Raw genomic sequence first — 27,835 nt, forward strand, 5'->3', positions numbered from 1 at the left:
GCTTTCTTCAAGTGAGGCGCTCAGTGCTAGATTACATGTTCTTCAGGACAATTATGAGAAATAAAGGCAAAATCTACAACAGAATGATAACTCAGTATTGAAAACGTCCAGCTAAAATCTATACAATGCAGCTTCAAATGTTGGAGAAGTACTCTCTGTGCAGGATGCAGAAAGGAAATGTTACTTTTTGATAACAGTTTAAAAGAAATGAGATACAGAAGAGCTCGTGGATTTGGCTACAGACAAGTATTTTTCTGAGCAATTTTTCTTATCAAGCATCTGCTTTGAAGTGGTTGCAAAAGGAGAATCCCATAATCACTATAAAATTTGAAAATCAAACCACAAATTCTACCTCATGAAAAACAAAATCATTTCTTTCCATCCGTAATGACAGGTTTTCAAGCTCTAGTATTAGCAAATCAGACAACACATTTTAAAATGCTAATTATGCTCTTTTTCCAGACTGCATGGATTGAACCCACCAGTCCCAGTGGATTTTTGCTTAGGCCAAAAATTAAATACAAAATCCTTCCTTTCCTTTCACAAAGGAAGAACCCTCCTCACCTGAGCCCCTTTTCTCTGAGCCTTCTACACTTGGCATGAATGCCATTGTACAGCTCCAAGTATCATGCCTACAGCTGATACAGCTTACTTCAGTACTTAAAGGGTACAGATGATGCTTTGGTACCTGAAAGGGTTTGTCATCATGCAGAGTTGTATGAAAGCATCCACATATTTTACACTGGTATGTGGCTAGCCTATTTTATTTAGCCCTAAAGCCAGCAACAAAAAAATCAGACATCCCACTGGTTTGTTTGGAATACCAGAAAAGCAATACGCAACTTCAGTTGTGAGCAATCTACATAAAATGAGAAGCTCAAACAGTGGGATGCAAAACAAACCACCCCCTCAAAATCTAAGGCATAAAATGATTCACTTTCTGTGAATTACAGGTTCTACACATCGATGCTATCCTAACACTTACCGCTCCCGGTCTTGTTCAAGGGCTTTTTGCTCAGCTTCCAGACTTGCCTGCAGGCCTGCCTGCTCACTGCAGCTGTTGTTCAACGTTGCAAGCTTCTGCTTCTGCTCTTCAATTTCAAAGTCTATTGTAGAGCGACGTTGCAAAGCAGAGTGCCTTCTTTCTAACTTAGCTACAGCTTGTTCCAGTGCCTCTCTCTGCTGTTTTTCCCTCGATTCAAGGATTTCTTTTTCCTTCTTCCTAACTTTTTCTTCCTGCCGAGCTACATTGGCTGTGAATTCAAACGTTTCTTGAAGCTGCTGCAATTGATTTGTGCTAGCTCTATATTGTGCAAGCTGTTCTCCTTTATCTTCTATTTCTTTCTCTATTTGATACAGAGTATTATCTAAGCCTAACAAGCCTCTATCAAGGACTTCAGAGGCTCTTTGCTTTTCTTCCAGCAGAGCTGGCAAATGATTATTCTTCAGGTACTCAAGCTGGCGGACTTTAGATTGGAGCCTGTATTCTGCCAGCTTTATCACATCAAATTCTTCAGCCTTGAGTACAACATCCCCGAAGTTTTCATCACCTTTCTTGAGATTTACATGTTCTTCCTCAGCAGTTTTTAAATGTTCCAGAGTTTCTTTTTCATGTGCTATTTCCTTTTCTAGGTGATTCATTTGTTGAACTAAATCTTTTTCCAGAGTGGTCAACTGTTCTAGTTGTTTCTTTTTAAACTCTATAAAGCTATGCTGTGCTTTTTCTAACTCTTCACAGTTTTCTTCACCTTCAGATCGGGCCTCTTTGACTTTCAAAAGAGATTCCCTGATATCCTCCAGGTCTCTCTTCTCTTCTTCAGCTCTTTGCACGTCACCTCTCTTGAGGAGCTGTATCATGACCTGCTTCTCTCGAAGCTGTTCTTCTAGATGAGCCACAAGCATCACCTGCTCCCTTTCTTGTTCTTCAAGTCTCTTTTTTTCTGATTCCAGCTTAAAATACTGTTCATCCTTTTCCTGTTTAAGTTTCTCCAATTCACGGAAAATCTGCATTTTCTCTGCTTTTTCTTTATGATTAAGTTCCTGTAGGCGCTGCAATTCCTCTTTGACACGGGCAAAAATTTCCTCCTGCTGCCTTTTCTTTTGAAGCTCTATCTCCTGTTGTTCCCGCAATCTCTCTTCTTCAAATTTCTCTTTTTCAGCCAGCAAATCCTTTAACCTGCTCTCAATGTGAAAACTTCTACGCTTCAGACTCTCTTCCTGTTTCCGAATTTGCAACTGTACTATTTCTGTTTCCTTGCGCTGTGACTCCACTTCTTGTTGCATTCTTACAAGCTCTGCTTTGTCAGATCTTTGTTTTTCCTCCATCTCTTCTATTTGTTTCCTACAAGAAAACATTTACATGAAATACATCTATTTTTTTTCATGTTGTGCACATGGCAACAAAAACCTGGGAAGTTAAGATAGGCAATTTAGAGCATATATCATATTTTTTTTTCTTTCTAAGTAATTTTGTTTTGCTACAGGTTAAAACCTTGCAATCCTCGGAACTGAATCAATCCTTGTGACAAACAGTACAGATTTCAACATGCAAAGCTGTAGATATACAAAACTGTAAGAAAATGTGTTAGATAGCATTCATGCTGGTGGAATACTATTAGACTACATATGATTACCATCCTAGCCAATGAAAATATTGATAGAACACAGCACACAGTGAAGAGTAAGCAAATATATTTACACATGCACACACTTATTTTCGTACTAACAAGATTTAACAAAAGGACTTTATTTGAAATTTGCCTCAGCAAAATTGATTCAACAGGTGAACAGAAACCATGCCTTCTATTTTAGTGAATCCATCCAAATGACTGATAAATAGGAATATAAGCTTAGGAAAAGATGCCACTGAAATAACTTCAAGGTAAATCATGTCCCATGCAATAACTCCTTTAAAGGTTCCAGTGAGCTCCAAGTGAGATTTGAAGAACTGAGACTTGACAACTTCAAGCACAAACATAAACTGAACTCAAGGCCCATCAACATAACAAAGAGGATAAGTATCAGTGATTCTGTATCTTCTAACTGTTCCGAGTTTGGCTGTGAGGTTCTTGCTGTTGTTATTTGTCTTGGCTTCTAGCTTAACTTTTTTTTCAACTATTTAAACAGCTCTTTCAAAACCAAACAAGCAATTTAAAATGGAGAAGATAAAAAGCGTCTTTCAACTTTTGAATTTAATCAGTGCTGTGATCTCCACCAAGATGAAATCGATTACTTTTAAAATCCTAGCAGGTATGATGAATCAGATCCATCAGGTCAGTTCTCCAGTCAGCAATACTTTATTTGTGTTCCAGTAAGTATTATTAATATGAACTTATCATTACAACAGCTGTATTTACAAGTAGAGTTCACAGTGTTCTCTATTTTTGTTCAAAACCAAATTCAAAAATGACTGAAGCATAAAAAAAGGTCCAAGTAGAGAATGTCGTTTAAAATAAACCCATGAAACTTAACAGCAAGAGCAAAAAACATTTACCTCATCCATCATCCTCATCCCTTTCTGTTTGGTACTACCACTGCAGATCACATATAGCTACAATGAAGCTTGTCTATCTAGTTATTAATTAGTTAAGAATCAGCAGTACTTCTGGGAAATAACTAAAGTTTTATAAACGGGGAAAAAAAAAACACGACAATTTTTTGTATTGGCATCCTCTACTTACCAACACTGATTATAAACTGATGTTTTAGATGAGCCCATTATGCCACATATATGCACATACATATATACAAACACATATACATGAAGGCCAGAGAATGATGCTACCTTTTGCTTTCTAATTTTTCAAGTTCTTCTCGTTGTTGTCTCTCAAATTCTAGTCTGATTAAAAGAAATATATATTAGAAAAGATTATACAATGCATTTCACAGTGTCTGTTTAAAAGATTATGACAATGATGTGAATGAAAAACGTTTTATGAACTACTTTCTACAATAACAGAAAAACCTACATTAGGGTTACAAATTAGAGATCATGCTGTCAGACACTTGAGAACAAACAGAAGAGTAAATGAATTTCTAGAGGAAAAGAAAAAAAAACTACTTAAAAAGTAAAGATAAAAAAAGACATAAATGATTAGGATCGCCTCTGGAAGTTAACAACATGCGGATTTGGCAATCAATAGATAGGAATTGAATTTCTCTACCTTAAACAGATCGGTCCTTTTACAGGGAAAAGACTGCCAGGGGTAGGTAGGGGGAAACAGAGCAATCAATTAAGAGAAGAATTGATAGAAAAAAAACGCAATAGCAGTATAGAATATTTAAACATCACCAACAGTTTGTTTTATTAGAGGTTAAATAGGTTAGACCCATGGAATAGTCAATTACATTACAATTCAAAGTAAAATTTACATAGTGATTCTTTCTGAACTTGTTTTACAAATGCCAATGGTCGTTAATCAATGCTCATAATCCTATGGTTTATTGGCTTGGCCAGTTCTAAGTGAAAGAGCTCTGAAACAGTGCTACAGCATGCTCCTAGCTCTGCCTCTTCCTTCCAAGAGAAACAACACATCACTACGATGCAATCAGCGAGGCTGAAAAAGCACAATCCTGCAAAGTGAAACACTCGGGCACAGAACATAATACAAACTTCTGTATCTAAAATATTTTGAGATTTTAATATGCTTAATTTGGTACGGTTCTGAATAATTATGAGAAAGTATTTTCTGTCACTTTTAATATTGCCTGTTATTACAGTTGTACAGAAGTCTCTCTCATATTTTAATTTCCTCCAACAGATTTATATTCTTTAAGGCAGTCTTCCAAAATAAATATTTTCTGTGCTTTTCTGAAGTGCAGAGAGCCTAAATGTGGGCTGAAATATTCAACTAAATACACAAATCTCCAGTGATTTCAGACCTGTTACAACTTCAGCAGTTTGCAGGTGAGCCGGTTAATTAACACTGACAAAATGCAAGACTGCATGGTGAGCTAACTTGAATTATTTGTGGAACTGCAATTTAAGACGTCATGATTGCAATTAAGCAAGCACGTGTTTTAAAACTATGGTATATTTAGTATTTCTTTCCAAAGTCATAAAAGTACCTGTGGCAAAAAGGAACTGCCCTTGGAAACATGGAAAAAAATATATATATACACAACGAAGTTTATATTTTATAAAATAGTTTGAGTAAACCACGACTCCACAAGGCTAAAGAAGCATCATTCTAACCACTGGATTACTGAAGAAGCATCAGTTTTAAAAATACTATTTTCCCCCATTTCTCACTAATAACTAATATTAAAAATGCATTCTACAATGCCTATGAGATTAGAAAATGTAGATTTTTATACACAGCTTCAGACGTTCAGAGTTTTCAAATCAATGTTCCACCAAGAGCTCCTTCACCTTCCCATTATGAGTATGTCTGGGATAGGCACTTGTGCTGTGTCATTAAGATAGTACCTACTAGAAGAGATGATAACTGATGTACTTTTAAATCCATTACAATTCCTGTAGCAGCAGTGCAAAATCCACAAAGTTATGAAAAAAAAAAAAGGCAGGACAAAGAGCAATCTCAGGAGATCTTCAGAAAGCAAAAGCCCTATGCATTGGTTAATAAACTTTTTTTTTTTAATGTAACATTTGAAAATCCCTCCATTTTGTTACAGTCTGCCTCTAGAATTCATAGCTGATGGCTCTCACTTCTTAGACAAGGTTTGGCCACATTCACCATTATTTCTGTCCAAAATAATACAGACCCAAGGGATCTAGAGTTTGGAAATGCAGATGTCTGTTAAGCACTGTCAGATGGAATCCATGTTTGCTAAGATAGCAAAGATGATTTACAAGTGTGCCCATGCTTAGTTAAGCCATAGAGAAATAAAACACTTCTGATCTGCTAACATAATACACAAAGCCCAAAGCAAAATCTCTTGATGCTGTGACAGCCTTGCAAAACACAAAATTTGGCAAACATTTTATATGCACATAAAAATGGTAACTGGCTTTTCATCGAGATCTGATAGATGGAAAACAAGCCATCACAGCAGTCACTGATAAAAAAACAGGTCTGTGGTGAAAACACCGTGATTTTCTCTTCGATGAAGCATCTCTACCACCTTTGGCAGCATCCATCAGTTTTACTTCACACTGAAGGAAAGCTCCAGCTGCTGAAAGGGGTTTTTTTGGGAAAGACAGGAATGAACTACACAAAAGCAGTTCATTCTTCAGGGTAAATGGCTGCTTCCCAAAGATAAATATGGATCACCATCAACATCCCAACCAACAGCTTCCAACCACCACATCCAGCTGCTCTAAAAGAGTACATTTAATGCATTTTAGAAAAGTAAGGTACAGTCCTATGAGCAGAAGGCCTAATGCAGCCCCATGTATTGCTGCTGCATAGATGCAGTGACACCCAAAATGGCTGAAGCTCTACTGAAAGTTCTGCTACCACATGGGTTTTCAGTGCCTCTGTTCTCTATCAATGGTGCTCACAATGCAGCCTTTATTTCCACAGGGGTAAAAATAATGCATATCTTCCTTATCTGCCTGTTTATTTCTTCTACACATTTAGGAATTCACTACTTTTGATACCACTAGCTCTGCAACGTTTGCTTCAAACTGGTTATGAGTTCAAAGTTATCTCAGGACAGGAGAGGATCAGGGGAAGCAGCACGAGCAGTGATTGCAGAAACCTTCCCTCTTAAAGAAGTTACTAAAATAAAGTCTCAGCACTGCCAAAAATATCATTGGCTGTAAGAAATCGCTGCCCATTTTACAAAGTACAGATGCACGACTGATGTGCTGTGGTTTAGTCTGTCCTTAATAAAACAGTTTTTCCCATGATCTCTATTCTCTTTATTAACGTGAGCACCACTGTGAATTAAATATATATATTAGCTTGAAATTTAAAAAAATAATAATATATATATTAAGGACTAGAATCTACTCTTTCTTCTTTTGTATATCTATCAGAGAGGAACTTAATCTGATAAATGTAGCATTAAATCGTCACCATTTTACTGAAAAACATGCCATATCTAGTGATAAGCACAGTGCAGATAAGCTGTGGAGAAAAGAAAGCCAGTTCAACTAGTTCAATACCACAATAGCCTAATTTACACAGCACAAAAGTGTGATCCGGTACTGCATCTATTAGGAAAGACTGAATACTATCAAGACTACAAAGATGCTACAATGCTGTTCAGTAGCCCAATGCAAGAGATTAATTAAAAAAGAAAACCAACATGCTGGAGACAAATCAAGGATTCTCATGAGTGGTTTTACAGTTAACAGTATAATATAGATTACAGAAGGCCCATAAATGAAATCTGCAACACAAATCTATGAGAAAAACTGCTTTATCCAAAGTTTATTGCCTTAAGCAGCCTTGCATGACACTGGATTCGAGAAAAAGATTGAGAATGAGCAGAACAAAGGATTTTGTACAGTAAGATAACATTTGTAGGAAATCAACAACCAACCAAACAAAAAAAACACACAACTGAAGCCACGCACACAGATCACCCATCTGAAAATATATTTAAAGGTAACAATGATTTTCATTCTGGCAGCATGCAAATAAAATGAGCAAAAGTCTGCATGTTGTCATCTTTAAAGAAAACAAAATTTCAATATACAGAAGAAGTTGGGAATAACCATATGGAAAGAAACACTGAAAGTGGAATGAAGTCTCAGTGAACTCAACTAAAGACAACTATGTCTCAGTGACCACCACTAAATGTTTGGGGATTGAAAAGCAAACAAAGAGTTTAAAAATCAACTGCTAATATGGACACTATTCTTAGCCTACAGAGCTAATTTGGTGATACTCGTTTTCTTTCCAATGAAAAAAAAGGAGTAGTTTTATTTCCATTTAGTTGCAAAAACTTGAAGTCTGTTCGAAAGCTGAACCTTTTCCAAAGGAGCATAAGCTGTCCCTACTTTCTCATTTTCTTCATTTTAGAATAACAAGCATCAATGTCCTCTGAAAACAGGGCCGAGAAACTAGCTAATGCCATGTGCTTTAAGAGGTATTATCAATCATTAATAGTTCATTTGGTTTTGTTTTCTTTTATTGCTCTTCTAAATACACAGTATTTTAAATCAGGTGCTATCATTTTGTCTCAGGCTCTGAAATAAGTCTGGATCACAAACAGCTTCAAAGGAGACAACCTCTTAATGACACATCCCAGACCCAAAAACTTCAGCCAGCTACATAAGGAGACTTTAGAGCCACACACACACACAGCAGCTGCCATTTATGTTATCTGTTCTCATAACAACTGAAAGGAATAGCCCACAGGCTCTTCCACACTGATTGCTACAGATTCTAGGCACTACAAAACGTTCATTCCATCTCCAAAAATTGCAAATTTAGCTACCGGCTTTCGGGTTATCAGAACTGAAACTGGAAGGAAGGTGACAGAGCACTGGCACAGGCTGCACAGAGAGGTGATGAAGACTCCACCTTTGGAGATGTTCAAGACCTGCCTGGATGCCTACCTGGGAGCTGCTTTGGCAGAGGGGTTGGACTTGATGATCTCTAGAGGTCCCTTCCAACCCCTACAATTCTGTCACGAAGGTTCAGAATAAAGGAAGCAGTCCATGTCCTGTACTGCAAGCTAACTCTTTATGGATATCAAACCTCTTGCTTTGAATATTACTAAGCCCTAAATACTTGGGAACTGCTTTATTCAAAACATGTTTTCTAACTTGTGATTACCTCAGCCACCTGTTTCCCTCACAGTGATACTTTCTGTGGAATTACACCTATTTGGACAAGCTCAATACATCAACAGGAGAAAAAAAAAAAACCAAAATACCAGTACTGTCACAATTGAGGAAATGGAACAAAAACAGTTTTAGCATAAAACTGTCAACATAAATAAACTTAAAACTGTCATGGAGCCATAGTCTAAGCTGAAAAGCAGCTACTGCCAAACTGCTATCCACAAAGTGGCATCAATTATCGAACAGGCTTTCTTCTGCAAACTTACAAGACCAAGGCTCAGTTAAACAGCATTGCAGGCTTCAGAGCCTACCTCCTCTTTGTAGCACCCATAAAGCAGTAAAACCAGCCATACTTTAGATAGTCACTGATCTATTAGAATGAGAACCACCTCTGCACTGTGTGGGCAAAGTGTATTATTAGGTATGGCATGTATTGTTTTAAACATTGTTGAAGTATCTAAATATAGGGATAAGAGTCTAAATAATCAATTGGCAACTATGAGCTTCCTCACTTCAAAAAACAAATGTACTTAGCAGTAGCTGGAATAGATACTGATTAAAAACAAGTGACAGTCATGCGTTCCTCCTGTAATGTGAACCTTAAGCATAATGCTTGCTTGTGCTTACAAATTAAGTAAGACAAAATATCCATTCCTGAAAGGCAGTTCACAAAGATTAATTGACTGCAGAATAGCAGGACAATATTAATTATTTACTCTCTGCTCATAGTTTACAGTCTAATGAAGCACTGTCATGAAAGTGTTCAAAAATATGAAGAGGGTTTTCACCTAACCTTATCTTCTGTTCACCAGTAGCAGCTCTCTGTTATCAGCCCCTCCAAAAACGAAAATACTAGTCACAAGACATACTAGATGGGTAGAACTTCTAAGAATTGCTGAAGACATTGATAATTATATTAATCATACTGTATGAGTTCCAGGAAAATAAGGCAAGCTACTGGAAGAAAATGATGAAGAAAAAAGAAACGATAATCTGCAAAATGTTGGAAAAAAAGAATGTAAAAAGGATTTGCTGAGAACTGCTCCATCCTAGGTCAAGTAACATCTGATTTTATTTTATTTTTTTTAATTTCCTTTTTCAAAAGGATCATGGAAAAAATCCTCTCTGCAAGAGAGGATATAGCAGTATTAACTTGCTGGTAAGAGCAATCATTCTGAACCCTATATTCAAATGAGCCATGGCCATTCTGTTATATTTTGCAGTAAATCTGAAAGACTAAAAGTGAAGCAATTCTGAAACAATCTGTCCTAATTTATGCTCTTTGCAAAGTCAGGGCCAGCACTGTGCAGGAGAATGCAATTATTCTTCACAATATAAGAGAAACTACACAGGGAAAAGCCCATGGTACCCCAGTGCAGATCAACATCCAGATTAACAAAGAAAATAGGAACTTTCCATAGGCCTCTGGAAATACAATATTAACAGTTGTCTTCAGAAGTTTTGATCTAACCATTTGAAAAGGTTAAAGAAATAGGAAAAAAAAAATCATACAAATATAGGGACACTTTTTTTTACCTCTCTTTCTTCTCTGTCTCAAAAAAAAAAAAGACAATTTACAAACAACTAGCTTCCTTTCTTTTGTTCTTTGTGGGTGATTTAGTAACAAAAGAATAATAAACACAGCATTTGATGCAATGTTATTACACATATACTCTTGTAGGTAGATAGCAAAAAAGCAACAATCACATTTGAAGCAATGTTGTTGGATACACTCAAGTATTGAAGACACTTTTTAACTTACAGTTATTATCTGTCTAATTTTCCTAAGTTCTAACAGATGAAGAACAATCCCACAGTAAAATTTAGAAATAAATCTGCTCTACTCAAGCCCATAATTCAATTCATTGACAATTTTTCAAAAGCACACAGGTGGTTAAAGAATGTAATCTCACTGTCAACGTAAAACACAGGCACTAGCTACTGGAAAAAGTAAGAAAATAGAACAAAACACCATCATTCCCCATAAATCACTTAAAAAACACTGCTAAAGACATTAAAATTAGCTTCTCCACAACAAACATTCTATTTCTTTCTAACTGCATAATAAAATGCTTTTCTATATCCAACCCTAGCCACCTACTAAGATGTATACAGTGAGAACTTACTGACATCTATTATGAAGCCTTTCTAATGTCTTCATTGGTTCTATACAAACTTAAGAAATCTTAAATTTTCTGTTTACAACACATTTTTCTGATGAAAAACAGTCAGCTTGTAATTCTTAAGAAAGCATAAATGTAAAATTTGCATTATCATTACTGTGCTGAACTGCCCTGGTTATATAATGCCAAATCTTTTTTCTGGGACTCCAAGCACAACTTTGCATCAGATCTGTTAGCAAGGCTGTTTGCTGGTGCAGTTACAGTTCTTGCATCCCAGCTAAAAGCAAGTTTTAAGTAGGTTGGAAATCCTAGTGTCATCTTACCCCATTATCTAGAATGAATGAGAATTTTTAGTTCTAATGACAATTCACATAAGTTCTCACCTCACCCAGAAGCCCACTATTTAGTATGTATATACTGTTAAACTGAGAGCAAAATAGTTTCTATTACTGCCATTCAGATCATTCAAACAACTAAAATGAAGAACAGTTGCAATGTTTACTACAGCATTTTGAATATACTCACCCTGGATTATAAAGCATAACTGCTGATAGGTTCTCACAAGATTTTGAAAGATCAGTCATAGATAAACTGAAGGAAGACAGCAGTCCACTCTAACAATAGACCATAAAATGCATGAGTTAGACAAAAACTGATACACTCTTGTTTCACTTCATGAAATATTCTTTGTGAAGCAAAGCAGAACAAATTCAACAATGACCACGGTGTGTCTGCATTAGCTAGAAAGCTGTGAAGGGATTTAAGTTCCCCCAAATGCTGACTTCATCTTACCTTTCTTTTTTCCCTTAGTTTAGCAGCTTCTTTGGGATGGTTAAAGCGAAACATATTGGTTCTTCCAAGTAATATCACAGCACCTGATGAGAAAAACACATACCATTTACTGTCAACAGAATGTACCAGGAAACGACAAATCATTTTTCAGTCATCCAGTATGTAAGCAAAACCCTCCATTAAGTCAGAACAAAATGAAAATGCATTTTGACAATTCAAGTGTGTAACAACATATAGTCACAGCTTGGTTAACAGAAGTGTGTACTTTATTCCTTCTTCTTCCTACTTAAAAAAAACACATCTTCATGTACACAAATGTCAACTACACTCATGGAGTTTAGATTAAGGACAGGAAGGGAAAGCAATCATAGCAGTTGACCCAATTTGACCTATACACTTTACAACAGCACTACTCTGAAGGCTACCAGCAGGTACCAAACACCATGGGAACATCCACAAATATGACTAAGAACAAAGTAATCATCAGTCATCCACTACTGACTGAAGTAAAATTTGAGTCTGCCTAAACTGAAAGTTCTACTTTTCCTTTACTTGTAGTCTCATTAACCTTTTTCTTCTTTATGTAGAAGAACACTGAAGTTTGTCAGTTTCCACTCCATTATGGTATTTAATCAGTTATGGTACAGATCCACATATAACGTGATTCTGGGCAATTCTTATAACATTATAAGAATGGTGACATCAAGATGAATAGTTTCCTACTGAAAAGCACATGGTGTGTGATGTTTCACTACTCTCATAACAATGAAGTATTCCAAGTTAACCACAATAAAATCAAGCATTTATCTGTTGGTCTGTGTGAGTTACTTTTAGGAGAAAAAGGATTCTATTACACTTACAACCTGAAAAAAAAAAAAAAGCACTTACAGCCTCTTCACACAAACTGTTATCATCAGAGAATGAAATGCTGTCCTTAATAAGAAGCGCTCCTCCTAAAATTAGCTTAATTAAGAACATCGATCTGAATAAGGTCATTCAGTCTTGAGAAATCAATGACAAAAGGCACTACAATCACAGTATCACTTCTTGCTGTCTACACAACAGATCAAATCTTGGACCAAACAGTTTACCTCCCTGAATCTTAAAAAGAGTAATGTTTCACTGATCTGTATGCAGATTGTACTGCAAAGGTGTTTTGATACCACCTTCCTAATTTATGTAACACAACCAGTTGACCTTTCCTTCATGAAGTGTCCCAGGCACATTTATTTTTTAATGTAAGCATATTAAAATTACTCCCTGGTGGTCATGATTGCTATAGTGGAAGGGGTGTAACAGTTGCTAGCCTTCACATGCAGGCAGTAGAGCCAAACTTCTCTCTATCCTGCTCTTGCTGTTTGCTGGGAAGGCTGTTTTGATGACTTTAGCAGAGGAAACAATGAGGATTTCAGTAAAATCAGTTTTGTTACTTTCAGATGAAGATTAAAATAATTGTAAATATTTTTGACCGCATTAGTAGGTAGAAGGTGGGTACTTAAATAAATGATTACAGATACATGTTCCTAACTTCACACATCTAAAAAAAAATAGGAGAAATGCTTAAAAACAGCACATGACATTCAAAACCAGATGGCAGATCATACGAACAACAACTGTGTTTCTCTTCCAGTACTTCTCCAAATCATATGATCATGAGCCTAGCAGGAGAAGACCTGGCTTAAGTCTGAATAGGGGAAATGAGATGTGTGAATGTTACATTATACGTTTACAGAAGTATTTAAAATCACAGAATGCTTTGGGTTGGAAGGGACCTTAAAGACCCTCCAGTTCCAGTCAGGGTTGCCTACCACTAGACCAGCTTGCCCAATTTAGCATACCATTATGGTGCAAGAGCAGTTTACAAAGGGAAATACAACTCTCCCACTTCTCCTATTACACTCTTCTTTTTATGCTAGGATGTTATAGGCATTATTATATCATCATGCCACTTTTTGCATTATGGAACCTCTAAATGCTTGTTATTTTTTAATTATTCTGCTATTATGGAATAAATACAGTCTTAACTTCCATTTGAAAGAACAGAGATACTCAACACAAAAACTTACTAAAGAAAAAAAAGTTTTGTCAAAGCCACACTGTCAAATAATTCCTAAGCATCAGGTCAGATTATCTGTTATTACACAGTGCAGTTCCCCATCAGAATGCAAATGTGCAGTGTAAATGTCGTCATGGAAACATAACTGAATTTACTATGTAGTTTGCTTTTTATTTGTTTATTCTATGCAACAATTCTTATTCTCCTTGAAAGTTATATGGCAAAGAACAAAAGGTTTCACAAAAACATTGACAGTACGAAGAACAGCAACAAGAACCATGCAAAACCAGTCTATCATTTACCTCTGATCTGCTAACTTCATGGGTGAACCCGAACAAAAATGACCAGAGAGCATAGGAAATAAATATGAAGAATGTACATTCAAATATCATCATGTGCTTCTCATCTCCACACTGCAATATTTTGGAACCATGCAAACAAAAGTATCTATAATTAAGATAATCCAAACTTCTAAGTTACTTTTTTTTGTTGCTGTTTTTAAGAGCTTCTTTAATTAACAAACTATAAAAGGAAACAATCATTGAGAGATTATGTTAACTATACAAGAGTTGGCAGCTCATCTTAAAAATGGAAAACACTGTTTAAACTGAGGACAAATTTAAGGTAAAGGACAAACTGGTGATTTGTTCAATTACTTTTAGAAATTCTATCAGAGGCTCTTAATAAGGTAAAAATAGGGTAATGAGTTGCATTTACACAGATAGGCCACATTAACTAGAATTCACAAATGCAGGAATTAATCTGAAGAAGGAAGTGGCAATTAATTACTATGTCTCTTTTTATTATTATTATTAATAACTGTTCATTTGAAAATGTGTCGAATTTTTAGATTATCATAAACGGAAACACTTAAATATATCAGCAGATAATCAGCAATACCCAAATCAGACACTTAAAGAGGCTGGCACTTCATGCTGTGAGACTAAATGCTAACATGGCTAGGATACATGCACTGTGCACAAGTTGTTAAATCAGTTATTTTATCAGCTTTGCTAGCCCGATGTCATACTGTAACCCTTCCTTCAAACTCAATCTGGTTACACGGTCCACAGGTCAGCCTAGGCAGCTGTTTTGCACGATTTAGTAATTCAAAGCAATCCCTTCTCTGCCCCCTCTTTCCGTGTTGCAAATTTGTTTAGACAGAAAGTCAGAAGGCAAAAAAGCAACAACAAACTACAATTCCACCCTTCACTGTCCAAAAATCAAGTTGCTACATCACCTAGAAGAGAGAAATTACAATCAAACTCAACTTCCTTCTGAGGCCAGTGAAACCTGAACTGCCACTGAAATGCAGTAGGCTAAAGAAGTGATGAAGTATTGCAGCTGCAGTTCATGTTACGTATTTCTTGCCAATGTTTCTAGCAAGGTATCAATAGCATTAACTCAAATTCAAGACAGAAGGGGTTGGGCTTTTCTTTTGTCTGCAGGACTCTTATTCTGCACAAATAGACACTTCACAGAATCAACCACATCCACTCCTCACACCAAAACAATTTGCTTTCTATAAGCAGAATTTTGAAGCACTTGAGCTTAAAAAGATGCCAGACTTCTCTCTCTCAGCACTGTTCTGTCCACTGTGTTCCTCATTTGTAAGCACAAACTTGTTCTGAAAGCTTCTGTCTGGGCACTGCTTTTCAGCAACTGGGCTGCAGCAAACTCTCACTGCTCAATAGGCCTGCAGATCTTAGCTAAATGGGAAGGTATTCTTGGTTCTCCTGGAAGATAAAACATTCAGAACCTCTGCTGCAGCGCTCCTCAGCCCACTTGATTACATTTCTTTCCATGCCAAAATACATCTTTGGTCATAGCTGTCCCAGGAGCTTCTGTCATTTCCAGATTTTAAAGCTTTAATATTAAACTTATAATTCTCTAAATGTCATTTGTACGAGTTAGTCTCCCCGTCTGTCACTTTCCTACAGCTGCAGTTAACAGATACTCCAGCTGAATTTCCTGCTGTGCTAGAGGATTTGGCAATAGTGTGCTAAGTGGGGCTGGCCTGGTCCTCTGAGGAGCTGAAAAAACAAGTCTCTAATGTTATTTTATTCGTGCAGAAACCAATATTCTTTTTTCTTAATATCACAGCAATCTAAGCAATCTGCCATGGAGTTCACTTCATGTATAAACTTTGAATGAAATCAAACAGTAAGTATCAGTTCACACTGAAAATTAAGAAGTGGCTTAAATTAGTGAAGAGTTCTCTTTGCACCACATAGCACTTCTGTGACAGAAAAGAACTCCATGGCTCTGCTGATCACCTTGTGCTGCAGATGAGAAGAAACTGAATAAAAATGAAAATGAGTTAAACTGTAATCCCTCTATATACATGCATATTATTCAGTGGTCTTGCCAGAAAAGACAACACAATGCTGGGTAATACCTTGGTTTAGGTGCGTGGCCTTGGTAATCTGAATTCCATTCACAGAGCACTGTGCTGCATTCAGTGGTATTAGATTCACAGTCCCATTAAGATTTTCAAAGATGCAGTGCTCACTTTCCAAATCAAGACCATGAAGAACTAAACATACAAAAATAAAATCATTAGTCTTTTAACAACTAATAAGATTTGCATGGTGATTCTGATTCATTAAGGACATATTGCATTACATATTTCCAAATGTCTTTCCACATTATTTTCTGAATATTTGCTCTTTTCTTTGTCACTTCCCACATTCCTTACCCACTGACTCCATTTTTTGTTTTGTTTTGTTTTACTGCAGCAGAAGTGCTTTTTACTGATTTATTTTACATAACGGTCTTTTTTCCTATGTTTTGCCACCAGATTAATAAGTGTTTATTTTTTTCTGATAAAGAAAACAGGAAAGGAAAGTTTATGTGTTTGCATACAGACAGACTTTATTGCCTAATTTCACTGAGAGACTGAGAACAGCATTGTATAGAAGCACCTGGGGGTCCTGATGGTTAAGTTGAACACAAGCCAGTAGTGTGATCTTGTAGCTTGGAATGCAAACTGTACCCTGAGCTGCATCAACAGAGCAACCAGCAAGGCGAGGGCCAGCAAGGTGACTGTCCCCATCTACTCCGCTCTTGTGAGGTCCCACCCACAGCACTGCATCCAGGCCTGGGCCCCTGGATGCAGATCTACTGGAGTGAGTCCAGAGAAAAGCCACAAAGATGCTTAGAGGGCTGGAGCACCTCTTCAATAAAAAAAGGTGGAGGGACGTGGTCTTGTCCAGCTTGGAGAAGACTCTGGGGAGACCTCACTGCAGCCTTGCAGTTTCTTGAAGGCAGATTATAAGCAGGAAGGGGACTCACTTTTCACTCGTGCAGACAGTGATAAAACAAAAGGAAACAGTTTTTAACTAAAGGAGGGGGAAATTTACATTAGATGCTAGGACAAAAGAGGGTTGCAAGGCACTTGAATGGACTGCCCAGAGAGCTGTGGGTGCCCCATCCCAGAAGGTGCCCAAGGCCAGATTGGATGGGCCCTGGGCAGCCTGAGCTGGTGCAGGGCAACAAAGGGTTGCACAGCAAAGGGTTGGAATTAGATGAGCTTTAAGATATCCCTCCCAACCTAAGTCATTCAGTGATTCTATGATAACGTGCAATTCTAGACTATAAGAAAGGCTGGAATAAGGTTATATGTTCCATCACGTTCAGGTACTTATCAGTTATGCTACCTTCTGTGTGTTTCATGTCCTTATCTCTACCCATATTGTTTAACATTACAAAGCAATGTGTGTTTTGTGGTATTTATATATAAACTCTAATCCACATATCTTTTAACCACTGGATATATACAAAAATACATCACCTGACTTCTCAGATTTTCATCTGAAAATTTAAGGATGTAGTATATTTCATGAAACTGCCCCTAAACAACAAATGCAACAGGGCAGTCCAGCAATGCCATCTAGTTTTTTTGTTTTTGTTTTGTTTTTTTTTCAAAAAAGTAAGAAATACAGTACAAGAAGCCTACCTACTTTTCACTTAATTTCCAGAATTTTCTCCCACCCAAATCTAAAGACCTACGACTGCTTTAGGTATAACAATATAAAAATATTCTCATTATACAAAGGTTAAGAGAATGATTGTACAGCAATTGTGACAGGTGCTATATGAAAAAGGATAATATTTTGGCAGAAGGCTATTTCAAGAGTAGAAAAAAATAAGAAACAAGTATATGAATATGAATAGATCTGAATCCCACAAGCTACTTTGTAAGTCATGTTCCTTGAAGCAAAACCCATGTAATGCAGCCTTAAAAATCTCCTAAAATTTACAATATGCTAGAATATATGAACAACTAACTGAAAAAAAAAGGAAAATTATAAAGCTCTTCTAACATCCTGGGATGTTAGAAAGAATGGAAAAAAAACAATGCAAAATTCACAGATTCATAGATACATTAGGTTGGAAAGGATCTACAAGATCATCTAGTCCAACCATCCTCCTGTCACCATCCCTACCCACTAAACTACTAAATCAAATTCCTTACCAATGTCCTGTTCTGTCACAGCATCTTCTCTGCCAACATATGTTTGGCCCTCCTAATTAAGAGAGAAACATACACTTTTTCAGTTGAAATCTCCCTTCTCTCATACGAAGAAATGGTTTATCTTTCTCAGAGAATTATGGAATTATGTTTCAACGCATCACTCTTTCTCTAGCATTTTAAAAATCACTTTCACAGTCGTTATTATATGATATATTACTAAATTCAACTCTTGCGTACCGGACCATCATTTCAGTACAGCAAGTACCTATCTCTGGTCAACCAATTAACCCTCAGGATAAACCTATAGGAGAAAAATATAAAGAGTTTTTCTTACCATAGTGGAGAGCATGGAGAGCACTGTATTTAGATAGCAAAAATGACTAAGTATTATATTATATTATAACAAGGGTTATGGAAGCAAAGATAAGTGTTTACCTTCAAGTGATACAAGATGATGCCAGTACTAAGAAGATCATCATCGATGCCAATTAAATGAGGCAGTTCAGAATCTAACACAACACCTATCCCTTCTTTCCTCAGAGCCAAGGTTTGCTCCTGAAAAGGAAAAAAGTATAGTCATTAAGATAAGGAAAAAATACTCTTCATTCTCTTTTAAAACTATGTTTAAAGTAACTCATTCTCTGTGATAGTACAAAAAAATTGGCAGGATTTTTTTTCCCCTAACATTTTAAATGCAACTTTTATATTTCCAGTGAGTGTTCCAAGCTTACCATTCAGGAAATCTCTGAAGGTGCTATTTGAAAGCAGTCAGACAAACAGCAGAATTATACCAGATAACGGAGATCAATCAAGAGAATAACAAAGTAATGTTGTATAAAAGCAAGCTCTATATCACCATGCATGATAGTAAGAAGAATTTAAAACCACACAGAATTCAGTATGGCTAAAGAATAGAAAACTGAAAACTTTTTGGCAGTCCTTTAAATAAAGTGAATCTTATGCAATTAAAAACCCAGACACCTGAAAACCCAGTAAGCTTAAGCAGTTAGAACATCATCCAACATAAAGGAAGCATGGTCAAGAGCAAAGAAACACAGGAAATATTTGCAGCACATAATTTTAATTCTTCACATTTCCTTTGGGCCACACTCCGCGGCATCTGTGGGAGAAAGTATCACTCAGCAGGAGAGTAAGTGGAAGGCTTTAACACTGGAAGAAATAAAGAATCACTGGGGTTACAAAAGACCTTTAAGTTTATTAAATCCATCTACCTAAAACTACCAAGGCTATCAGTAAAACATGTCCCTGAGTTCCGCTTCCACGTGTGTCAAATACTTGCATGGAAGGTGACTCCAACACTTCCCAAGGCAGCTATTTCCAATGTTTGACCTACCTCTATGAGAAAAAAAATCATCCTAAAATCTAATCTCAGATCTTGACACGACTTAAGGCAGTTTCCACATGCCTATCACTTGTCACCTGAAAAAGGAGACTGACACCTACCTTCCTACCTCCTTTCAGGCACTTGTAGAGGACAATGAAGCCTCCCCTGAGCCTCCTCCAGACCAAATGATCCTAGTTCTCTCAGCCAGTTCACATAAGTCGTGTTTTCTAGTCCCTTCAGGAGCTCCATTGCTCTTCTCTAAACGTATTCAGGCAACTCAATAGCCTTCTTACAGCGAGGGGCCCAAAAATGAATGCCAGCAATAAGCACAGAGGGATAATCACCTCCTGCTTCTGCTGGCTGCCTGCACTGTTGCTGAGAAAAGCCAGGATGCTGTTGGCCTTCTTGGCCAACTGGGCACGCTCTGGCTCATGTTCAGCTGGCTGTGGACCAACACACCCAGGGCATTTTCTGCAGGGCTAGAGAGAAGGATCCTTTCAAATCCTTCTCTCTAGCACCCTCATAAGACCTCTAGACAATGATTTCTGCAACTCCAGCTTTGTTCAAATTCCCATGCAGAGCTACCCAGGACTTATATCCTGAGGCACACAAGGCTCAGCAGCATACAGGAGGCATCAGCAACAAAGCTCACACTTCGGCACTGGGCCACTCAACCATTGCTTTTGACAACACAGAAGGAGATTTTTACTCTGAGGGGAATTTCTACCCAGGCCTTGTAATCATTTGTTTCAGAAGCCCCAAGCCCAAGATTGTAAAGGTGCTGCCCTTTGAGCCTTCCTACAGTGAGGCCTGGAAGCATTCAAGCTATGTGAAGACAAGCACTACCAATCTGAGGCCTGTTGAGGATGGATGAGAGCCTGGGAGAGAATGCAGCTAAGACAACTGGCCCAAACTGACCAAAGGGATCTTCCACACCACATCCTGCTCAGCAGTAAAAACTGAAGGGAGGAGTGGGGAGATGGAGTTTGCAAGGGATGCTCTTGTTCAGGGTCTGGCTGCACATGGGTCGGCTGGTGGGTACCGAAAATACCATGTGACTAGTGCTATGGGTATACACAATATCTGAGAATTAATTATAGCTTTGAAATAGGTTTTAGTATTCATAAAGCTTATTCTTTAAGTTTAACTCAAATCCTGTGGTTTCCCAGACCTGGAAGGTAACAGCAGCAGACTGTGAACATGCACACACCACCTTTCAAAATGAACCAGGTTTTCTACCCAGAGAACTAAGCCATTAGAAGCCAAGGAAGAGTAACAACTTGGGAAGGAAAGGCAGTGTCAACTTCCATGTATTACAAAGCACACACTTTTCGCCTGGTGCCAGCAAATACAGAAAACAAGTTTTCTGACAACACTGTGAATATTTCAAGTTATCTTCGCTCTTCAGAGCCAACCAAGACATTACAGCAATATATCTGCTTACTCTTACAAATGCTATGTGTATTTTCCTACATACAGCAGCTTGACAAATCTGAAGAAAAAAGGTCTGCTACTTCATTTTTCCTGCACAGTATAAAGCACCATTGATATCAACACTGTGTATAATGTACTCTAGTGACTGTGCAAAAATGGGCAAAATGAGATGGTGATAACACACAAAAAAGACTCCAAAACAAAACCAGGAAATCCCAGACTGGTCATGGGTGCACTCAAAAGCTCTCCAGCCTTAAGAAAGAAAGAAAAAAAAAAGCTGTGATTAATGTTGCCCTGCAGCTCTCTGACATTCAAACTGCATCCAGCTATTCCTTGATATTATAAATGTATCACCTCATAAAACCAAAAAATACAGTTTAAATCACCGTTCAAGTGAAAAAGTAATTTCAGTTAAAATATCTATCTCATATTAAATATTTACTGAGTGGCACTTACTGTTACACATAATTTATAACCCTCCTATATGACAAGACTGAAGACTTAAAACAGTGAATATAGGTGGCTGTTCACATAACTGCTGGCACCTTCAGCCCAATGCAACTGGTGAAATATTAAGAGCAGAAAATTTTTTCCAGCATAAACAAAGCATTTGCTAACATCCCTGACTAAGGGGGGGGAAAGAGGCATCCTGAGAGATAATAAAATTATCCCTGGGAGAGAAAAAGCTGTCACAAATAATTAAGATGAAAGAAAAAAAGCTTAGCTTCTCAGTGTTTCGTATTTAATGCATTTACTATATATTCAAAAATAAAGCGCATATAATTGTGACTTAAAATTGTTGCATTATTTATTCATATCCAAAATCAAAGAACACAATTTGAGTTTCTAAAACTTTACGTCTTCAATAACTATTATTCACAAATAGAATACACTCTTTTAAGGGAACTATTAAAATAAACTGCACTACAGTCTGTTGCATTAAGTAGTGAGATTGAGATATAGATCAGAGGTTAGGAAGAAATGCTTCAGTCAGAGGGCAGTGAGGCCCTGGCATTGCTGCCCAGAGAGCTGTGGGTGCCCCATCCCTGGAGGTGCTCAAGGCCAGGTTGGATGGGCACTGGGCAGCATGAGCTGGTGGGGGCAGCCAGCCCATGGCAGGGGTTGGGGGGTTCTGAAGTCTGTTCCAACCCAAGGCATTCTGTGATTCTATTAAGTTTTTGGGTTTTTTTTTTTAACTAAAAATCCTGAAGCTTAATCAGCTTACCTGGAGTAACTGCTGAACTTTTAATCATTTGGCTGAAGATCTAATTCCAAATTTGGATGAAAACTTCCAACTGTGCAATTTTGCTCTAAACCAAAAGCCGCACTTTCAACAATATTAGTTACTCTGTTCTCTCACATTGAAAGGAAGATAAGAAAATGGCCAGAAGGAAGGAGCCAGATTGTCCCTCTTTCACCCTTGATGGCATAGAAAGGAAACTTTTAAAGGAGGAAGGAAGGACCTCTTTTGAAATAAATTGAGGGCCTGTTAGCTATTCTAAGGCAGAGAAATAATTAGGTACGTGCCCCAGCTTGATTCACTTTCATTTGTGCAACACCATTTTGGAAAGCAGTGAATCCATATGTCAGAATGCCAACAGCAGGAAAGGTCGTTGTTCCCATTAAAAAAATACTAATGCAGAAAATGAATGAAAGCCTCAAGGCAGAATTTTAAAAACTTGCATGCACTGCATGCATCTTATCTTGAATTATCCTTGAACAAAAAAAGTGCACATGTACTCCCTCTGTATTTAAGATGCATCCATAAGCTGTGGAAAATAAAGCAAGTCAAGTATTACACACAAAGGAGCACTCCAGTGAATATAAATGCCTGCACTGTGCAAAGAAAAAAAAGGTCTCTTCCTTCAGAACCTCTAGATGAAATAGACTCATTTGGTAGAAATTCAGTCATAAAGTAATTCAGAGTCAGTACACAAGGAAATGCCTTCTTGAGTAACCGTAAAGATAAGAGGATTGTTTGCAGAAACGACAGCCTCTTGGAATTCTGCTGCCAGAAACATCCTGATGGGGTAAATTCATGAGTACTTCTGTGGCATGTACAAGAGCTGTTACGGAATCCTTTCCATTCTGCTGCACCACATCTGCTGAATTTACTGGATCTGGTGGCATCTCTAAGCTTATGGATGCGAAACACTGCGTTTGTGTAAAGCAGCTAAATGAGCCCATAAGTTGAAAAACAGTGTTCTGTAGCTGAGAATTTGCTCTATCAAACAGTGTTACTGCACTCTGTGTATCAATTGTGGTTTCCATGGAAATAAATAGGGGGCATTACTTTTAGAGCCATCTTTGTATAGTTGCCCATGTTAAAGAACTTCTATTATGCATAGCATTTCTTTCAATGCATTTAATACAGATAAATAATACAGGCAAAGGCACACAAAAATATTAGAAAGCATACAGAATTAATATAGTGCCCTTTTAATGAACAGAATTCCTCAGTGAAGTTTAATTTCTTTTGTACTTTCCACCACAAAAAAATCTCAATTATTTTATTTAAATATGCACTGGTTAACTGCTGGCACACAGCTCTGAGAAAACACTCTGCAGAGGCTTTCAGGAACTCGTAATATTATGCTAGCTAAGTAAAGTGTCCAGATGTCTATATTTAAATTATGCAAATATGCATAATACCAGATTAAAGAAGTTATGGGTAAAAATGTGCAATGGCAAAACTCTTTGCATTAATATTTAACCTGATTACACACTACAGCAAATTCTTACACTAACAGGTACTCTGGGTGCATTCAATTTCACTATTACATCCTAGGTTCTATGGCTGAAGATCTTCAGTGGCATAGCACTAACATTAACATCCCTATAAAATATTAATTTAAAAATCCAGCAGATACACAAAATTAAAGAGGCTGTGCAAAAGGAGGCAGTAAGAAACATGAATCAGCTGCTCATCCCTTGATCAAAGTGGGTGAAAAAACCTATGACTTCACGGCACCTCAGTAATTTTATCACCTCCATCCCAGAAAGGTGGAAGACTAGAGGGACTTACAGTTCCACAGCAAAGGTTTCTGACAAATCTAGGAAGCAAAGTTACAACAAAAAAAAGATAAGCATACAACGGTCAGAGCTAGCTTATGTCCTGTACAAGGTCAACAGAGCTTGCATTTCCAGAACTAACCTTTCAAGAAATAGGAAGTGATGCATAACTGCAGAAGAGGCACCCAGATGAAAGCATACAGAACCCAAGTGGGAGAACTCTGCAGTAATCAATGCTCTCTGGCTATTACCTATACTAGAGAGCTGAAAAGAAAATCATTCAGCAGCAGATCAAACAGTAAAAGTGATCCCTTGCTAAACTGAAGGATACTGCTGATTCAACTTACACAGGTGCAAGAAAAATTGGACAAATGGTGAGAAAAGGAAAATAGGGAATGAATATGCAAGGGTATCTATCACCTCTGGTTCCCTAACCCCAAGAACTGCAGCCATAAAAAAACATGGACAGATCTCTGGTGAAAGGATTACTATCTCACTTGCCCTCTTTTATACTGCAGTAGTGAGCACTGTTGCCTAAATTACTTTACCTATAGGCCTATTTAATCTGATCCAGTATAATCTTTAACCGCTGCACAATAGATGAGAATGTTTGGAAGTCTGATTTGAAACCAGGTTTACTAGCCTTTTAATTAAAGTATTTTACCAGTAAATACACTCAGAAACATGTGTTACCAACAAAAATTCTAAGTCTCTTTTGAATCCCATTGATTCTGCCTTTATAAAATTCTCAGAACAATGAATTATTTGCCTACTATGCAAATAATCAACATAAATCATCATAAAAAACACTTTACATTTGCTGCTTTAATGCAACAAATGTTTTTTCCTTCTGCGTTCTGATGGATCGAGATCTTACTCCTTGAAACTCAAATGTGTGATAAGAAAATCACATAATGATTCATTATGTAACATCTTCTGCTTTTAAAGAGTTACCCTTCAGAAGATTGCTGCAGTAAAATGGCAAACATGACAGCAGCACTTCTGACTGCAGAGAACTGCCTCCTTCCCTGGCTACCTCCCTACCTTTGAAATTTGTGCACTCTCCTATAACTCTTGATATTTTGAACGACTTTCTTTACCTAGATCTTTCTTTTTTCTTCTTCATTTCCTTGAGGTCTACTTGAACAACTGCATACATGATACATTTTCATCTACATATATTCACCCCTTTTAGTAACACAAAGCTTTCTGAATTTTTACACAAAGTGCAGCAGCAATACCAGCTCTACCTATACTCATCACTTTGTATTTCATAGCCAAGATACACTTCATGTCTTATTAGCAGAAAAAAGAAAACAGGAACATTAAATTGCATTAGATCGTAAAAACCTGCGTTAAGACTCTTGCTGAACTCTGACTTAGCAGCACAAGGAGTTTTTCATGTAAACTTTGTTAACCTGTAAATCCTTCCTGCATGGAGCTGCAGGTTGCCACCTTATCATAAAGCTGAACAAGCTGTACTATAGATCACTGAGGTTTGAGAGAATAAACCCCAGGAATTGTTTTGGTGAATAAATTACTAGAGCTTCCATCAAACAATTAGAGTACACAAACTAAATTATTCTCCAATTTTCTATATTAATATACATTGCCTTGACATCCTAACTGAATTATCAAATAATCAGGAACTGAAATCAACACAACAGTATCTTATTACCATATGATCTATGTGTTCCAGAAAAGTCTAATTTATATTTCAAGTTACAAAAATTTCCAGATTTGACACTGAGATGTGTGATGCTTTTATTATTCCTACACCATCCTCCACATAGCAGTACATTTATGCGTTTAGCTGTGTTAATCAAATACTCTTATGAAATATGAGTCCTTTCAGTGAAAGTGAAAACAGACTGCTTTTCTATTATGCATGTCCTCCCTTCTCAGTTTTCCTTTTATATAAAGAAATATTTTCACCTACTTAGAGAAGACAAACCATCCTCCAGCATGCAATTACCTTCTTATGTAAGCTTTGAGAAGGCTTTTTTTGCAAACATATTAATTCCATGAGGTATTAGTAGACAGTAACTACCCTTCAAGAAAACATCTTAATGAATTTACCTTGCATGCGAGCCTCAGTGTCTCATACAAAACCCACTCAGCACTTCCACAATGTGTTCTCAGGTGAGCAATCAAACACTTGCAAAACACCAACCTGTTACCAAGTCAGTCTCCATCAGAGCTCTGACAAAAGCCAGTCTTGGAAACTCAAGTATGCAGCAAGATCACCATCCCAGTATAAGACAGCTGCGGACCATGGCCTAGGTCCATCTACACATTTCATTTCTCTTCACAAACACAAACTTTAGTACTTCATTGCCACTCAAAGATTATTCCCACTCTTCTGATCTACAGACCTAGAGTTTGGAGAGGTTTTTAACAGATTAAAATTAGCAGTGTTTAAGAGGAATACACTGCAAATCTCTTCGATTCTATTTACAGAAACTGTCCTAATGACTGCAGATTTCATTCTTCTGAAAGAAAAGTGCTACATAAACAGATGGACTACTCTGAATTTTCAATTGCTTTGCATGCTAATTATTATGAAGAATGCATGGCCCAGTACTAAAGTTGCAGTCAATATTACAAGATGAGCATACTAAAAAATTAGTGAAATTGCCAGTTATCTCCAGAAACAAGAAAAATTCGTTTAATTCTGGAGTTCCAGGAATTTTGCTTCTGCTTTAAATGCTAGCAGTGTTCCTCCTAACTGAGAAAGGAAGAAACAAATGTGACCTCCTATGTTGCCAGTGCAGTTCCCAAATAGCTTAATAAATCATTTGATGGATTCTAATTCAGGCTCTCATCCACTGCATATCTGAAATTGTTTTCACATATTTGGCCTGAACTTACTAATAGTCAGTTTGTACTCCTGAATTTTGAATCATTATTAGCATTCAGCTGAAATAATTATTTTGCTTCTTGTGTATGTATTTATTGATATAATTACTGCCAGTGTTTGTATCCCCTCTTCTCACTGCCATTTTAACAGGCTGATTCTAAGCATTTCTTTCATCTAACCAGTCACACTGCTGTGTTTAATGATTTCTCTCTCTGCAACTCTCACCTGGACTCATCCTCCTTGACCTAGATCACAGAATATCCCAAGCTGGAAGGAACTCACAAAAATCACCGAGCCCAACCCCTGCCCCACACAGCACCCACAGCCCCAGTGGATGAGGATGGTGTCCCAGTGCTCCCTGAGCTCCATCACTGGGGCTGTGCCCACTGCCCTCAGGGATAGAGCCTTTCCCTCACCCCCCAGCTGTCTTTCTCATCCCCAGGTCTGAGAGATGACTTACATACAGTGTCCCTAATGTATTTACAGTTTTGCTTGTGTCAGACACCCCTATTTTCCTCTCACAACACAAAACATCTATGTGATCCTCCCAAGCTCTCATCTGTCTTTCATGCTGGCATACTACCTCACAACAGTGAAGTCTCAACCATCCTCCTCCCCATTCCACAGGGCTTTAAATTCATATTAGACCCGGGCTTTTGCACTTCAAACTATCTGCCACCAATCTCCTTTCTATTATTCTAATTCTAAGTCATCCTGTCCTCTGTGAGATGCTCTGCTTGAAAAATGATGTCTCTTCACTTTATTATCAGTAAACTGCACCTAAGGAAAAGATTAAAGACGGTCAGGCCGAACATTGAGCTCCTACCACCAGCTTCTCTCCCTCCTAATATTTCCTCACACTCTCTCCACAACTAGTTTTTATTTAGGTTCTAATCACCACACTAGTTAAACAGCTATTTTTTTCCTGTAAGTGCCAGGGTCAGGTGGCTTTACTGACATCAGTAAACTACAGCTGTTTCTAGCATGGATCTCTGATGGACCAGAACACAGACAGACTTGAGCATGTCCTAAGTG

At 37.5% G+C, this 27,835-nt stretch overlaps 1 protein-coding gene across 5 annotated transcripts in view; it reads right to left on the reverse strand.

Annotated features, from left to right (window-relative positions):
- KIF16B (kinesin family member 16B) overlaps positions 1-27,835 on the reverse strand; it is a 134,125-nt gene that overhangs the window by 62,579 nt on the left and 43,711 nt on the right. For 3 of the 5 annotated variants that reach the window (XM_065739533.1, XM_065739535.1, XM_065739531.1), the window contains exons 13-20: positions 18,585-18,704; positions 18,150-18,201; positions 16,071-16,208; positions 11,617-11,699; positions 11,350-11,438; positions 4,164-4,196; positions 3,785-3,838; positions 986-2,341 (exon numbers count right to left, since the gene is read on the reverse strand). In XM_065739533.1, the coding sequence (XP_065595605.1) occupies positions 986-2,341; positions 3,785-3,838; positions 4,164-4,196; positions 11,350-11,438; positions 11,617-11,699; positions 16,071-16,208; positions 18,150-18,201; positions 18,585-18,704 (1,925 nt within the window). The remainder of the gene's footprint in view (positions 1-985; positions 2,342-3,784; positions 3,839-4,163; positions 4,197-11,349; positions 11,439-11,616; positions 11,700-16,070; positions 16,209-18,149; positions 18,202-18,584; positions 18,705-27,835) is intronic. The other 2 variants (XM_065739534.1, XM_065739532.1) reach the window with 1 other exon arrangement.

The sequence above is a fragment of the Cyrtonyx montezumae genome, unplaced genomic scaffold, assembly GCF_038088225.1.
Source record: "Cyrtonyx montezumae isolate F1298 unplaced genomic scaffold, pur_monq_1.0 scaffold_24, whole genome shotgun sequence".
Lineage (NCBI taxonomy): Eukaryota > Metazoa > Chordata > Aves > Galliformes > Odontophoridae > Cyrtonyx > Cyrtonyx montezumae.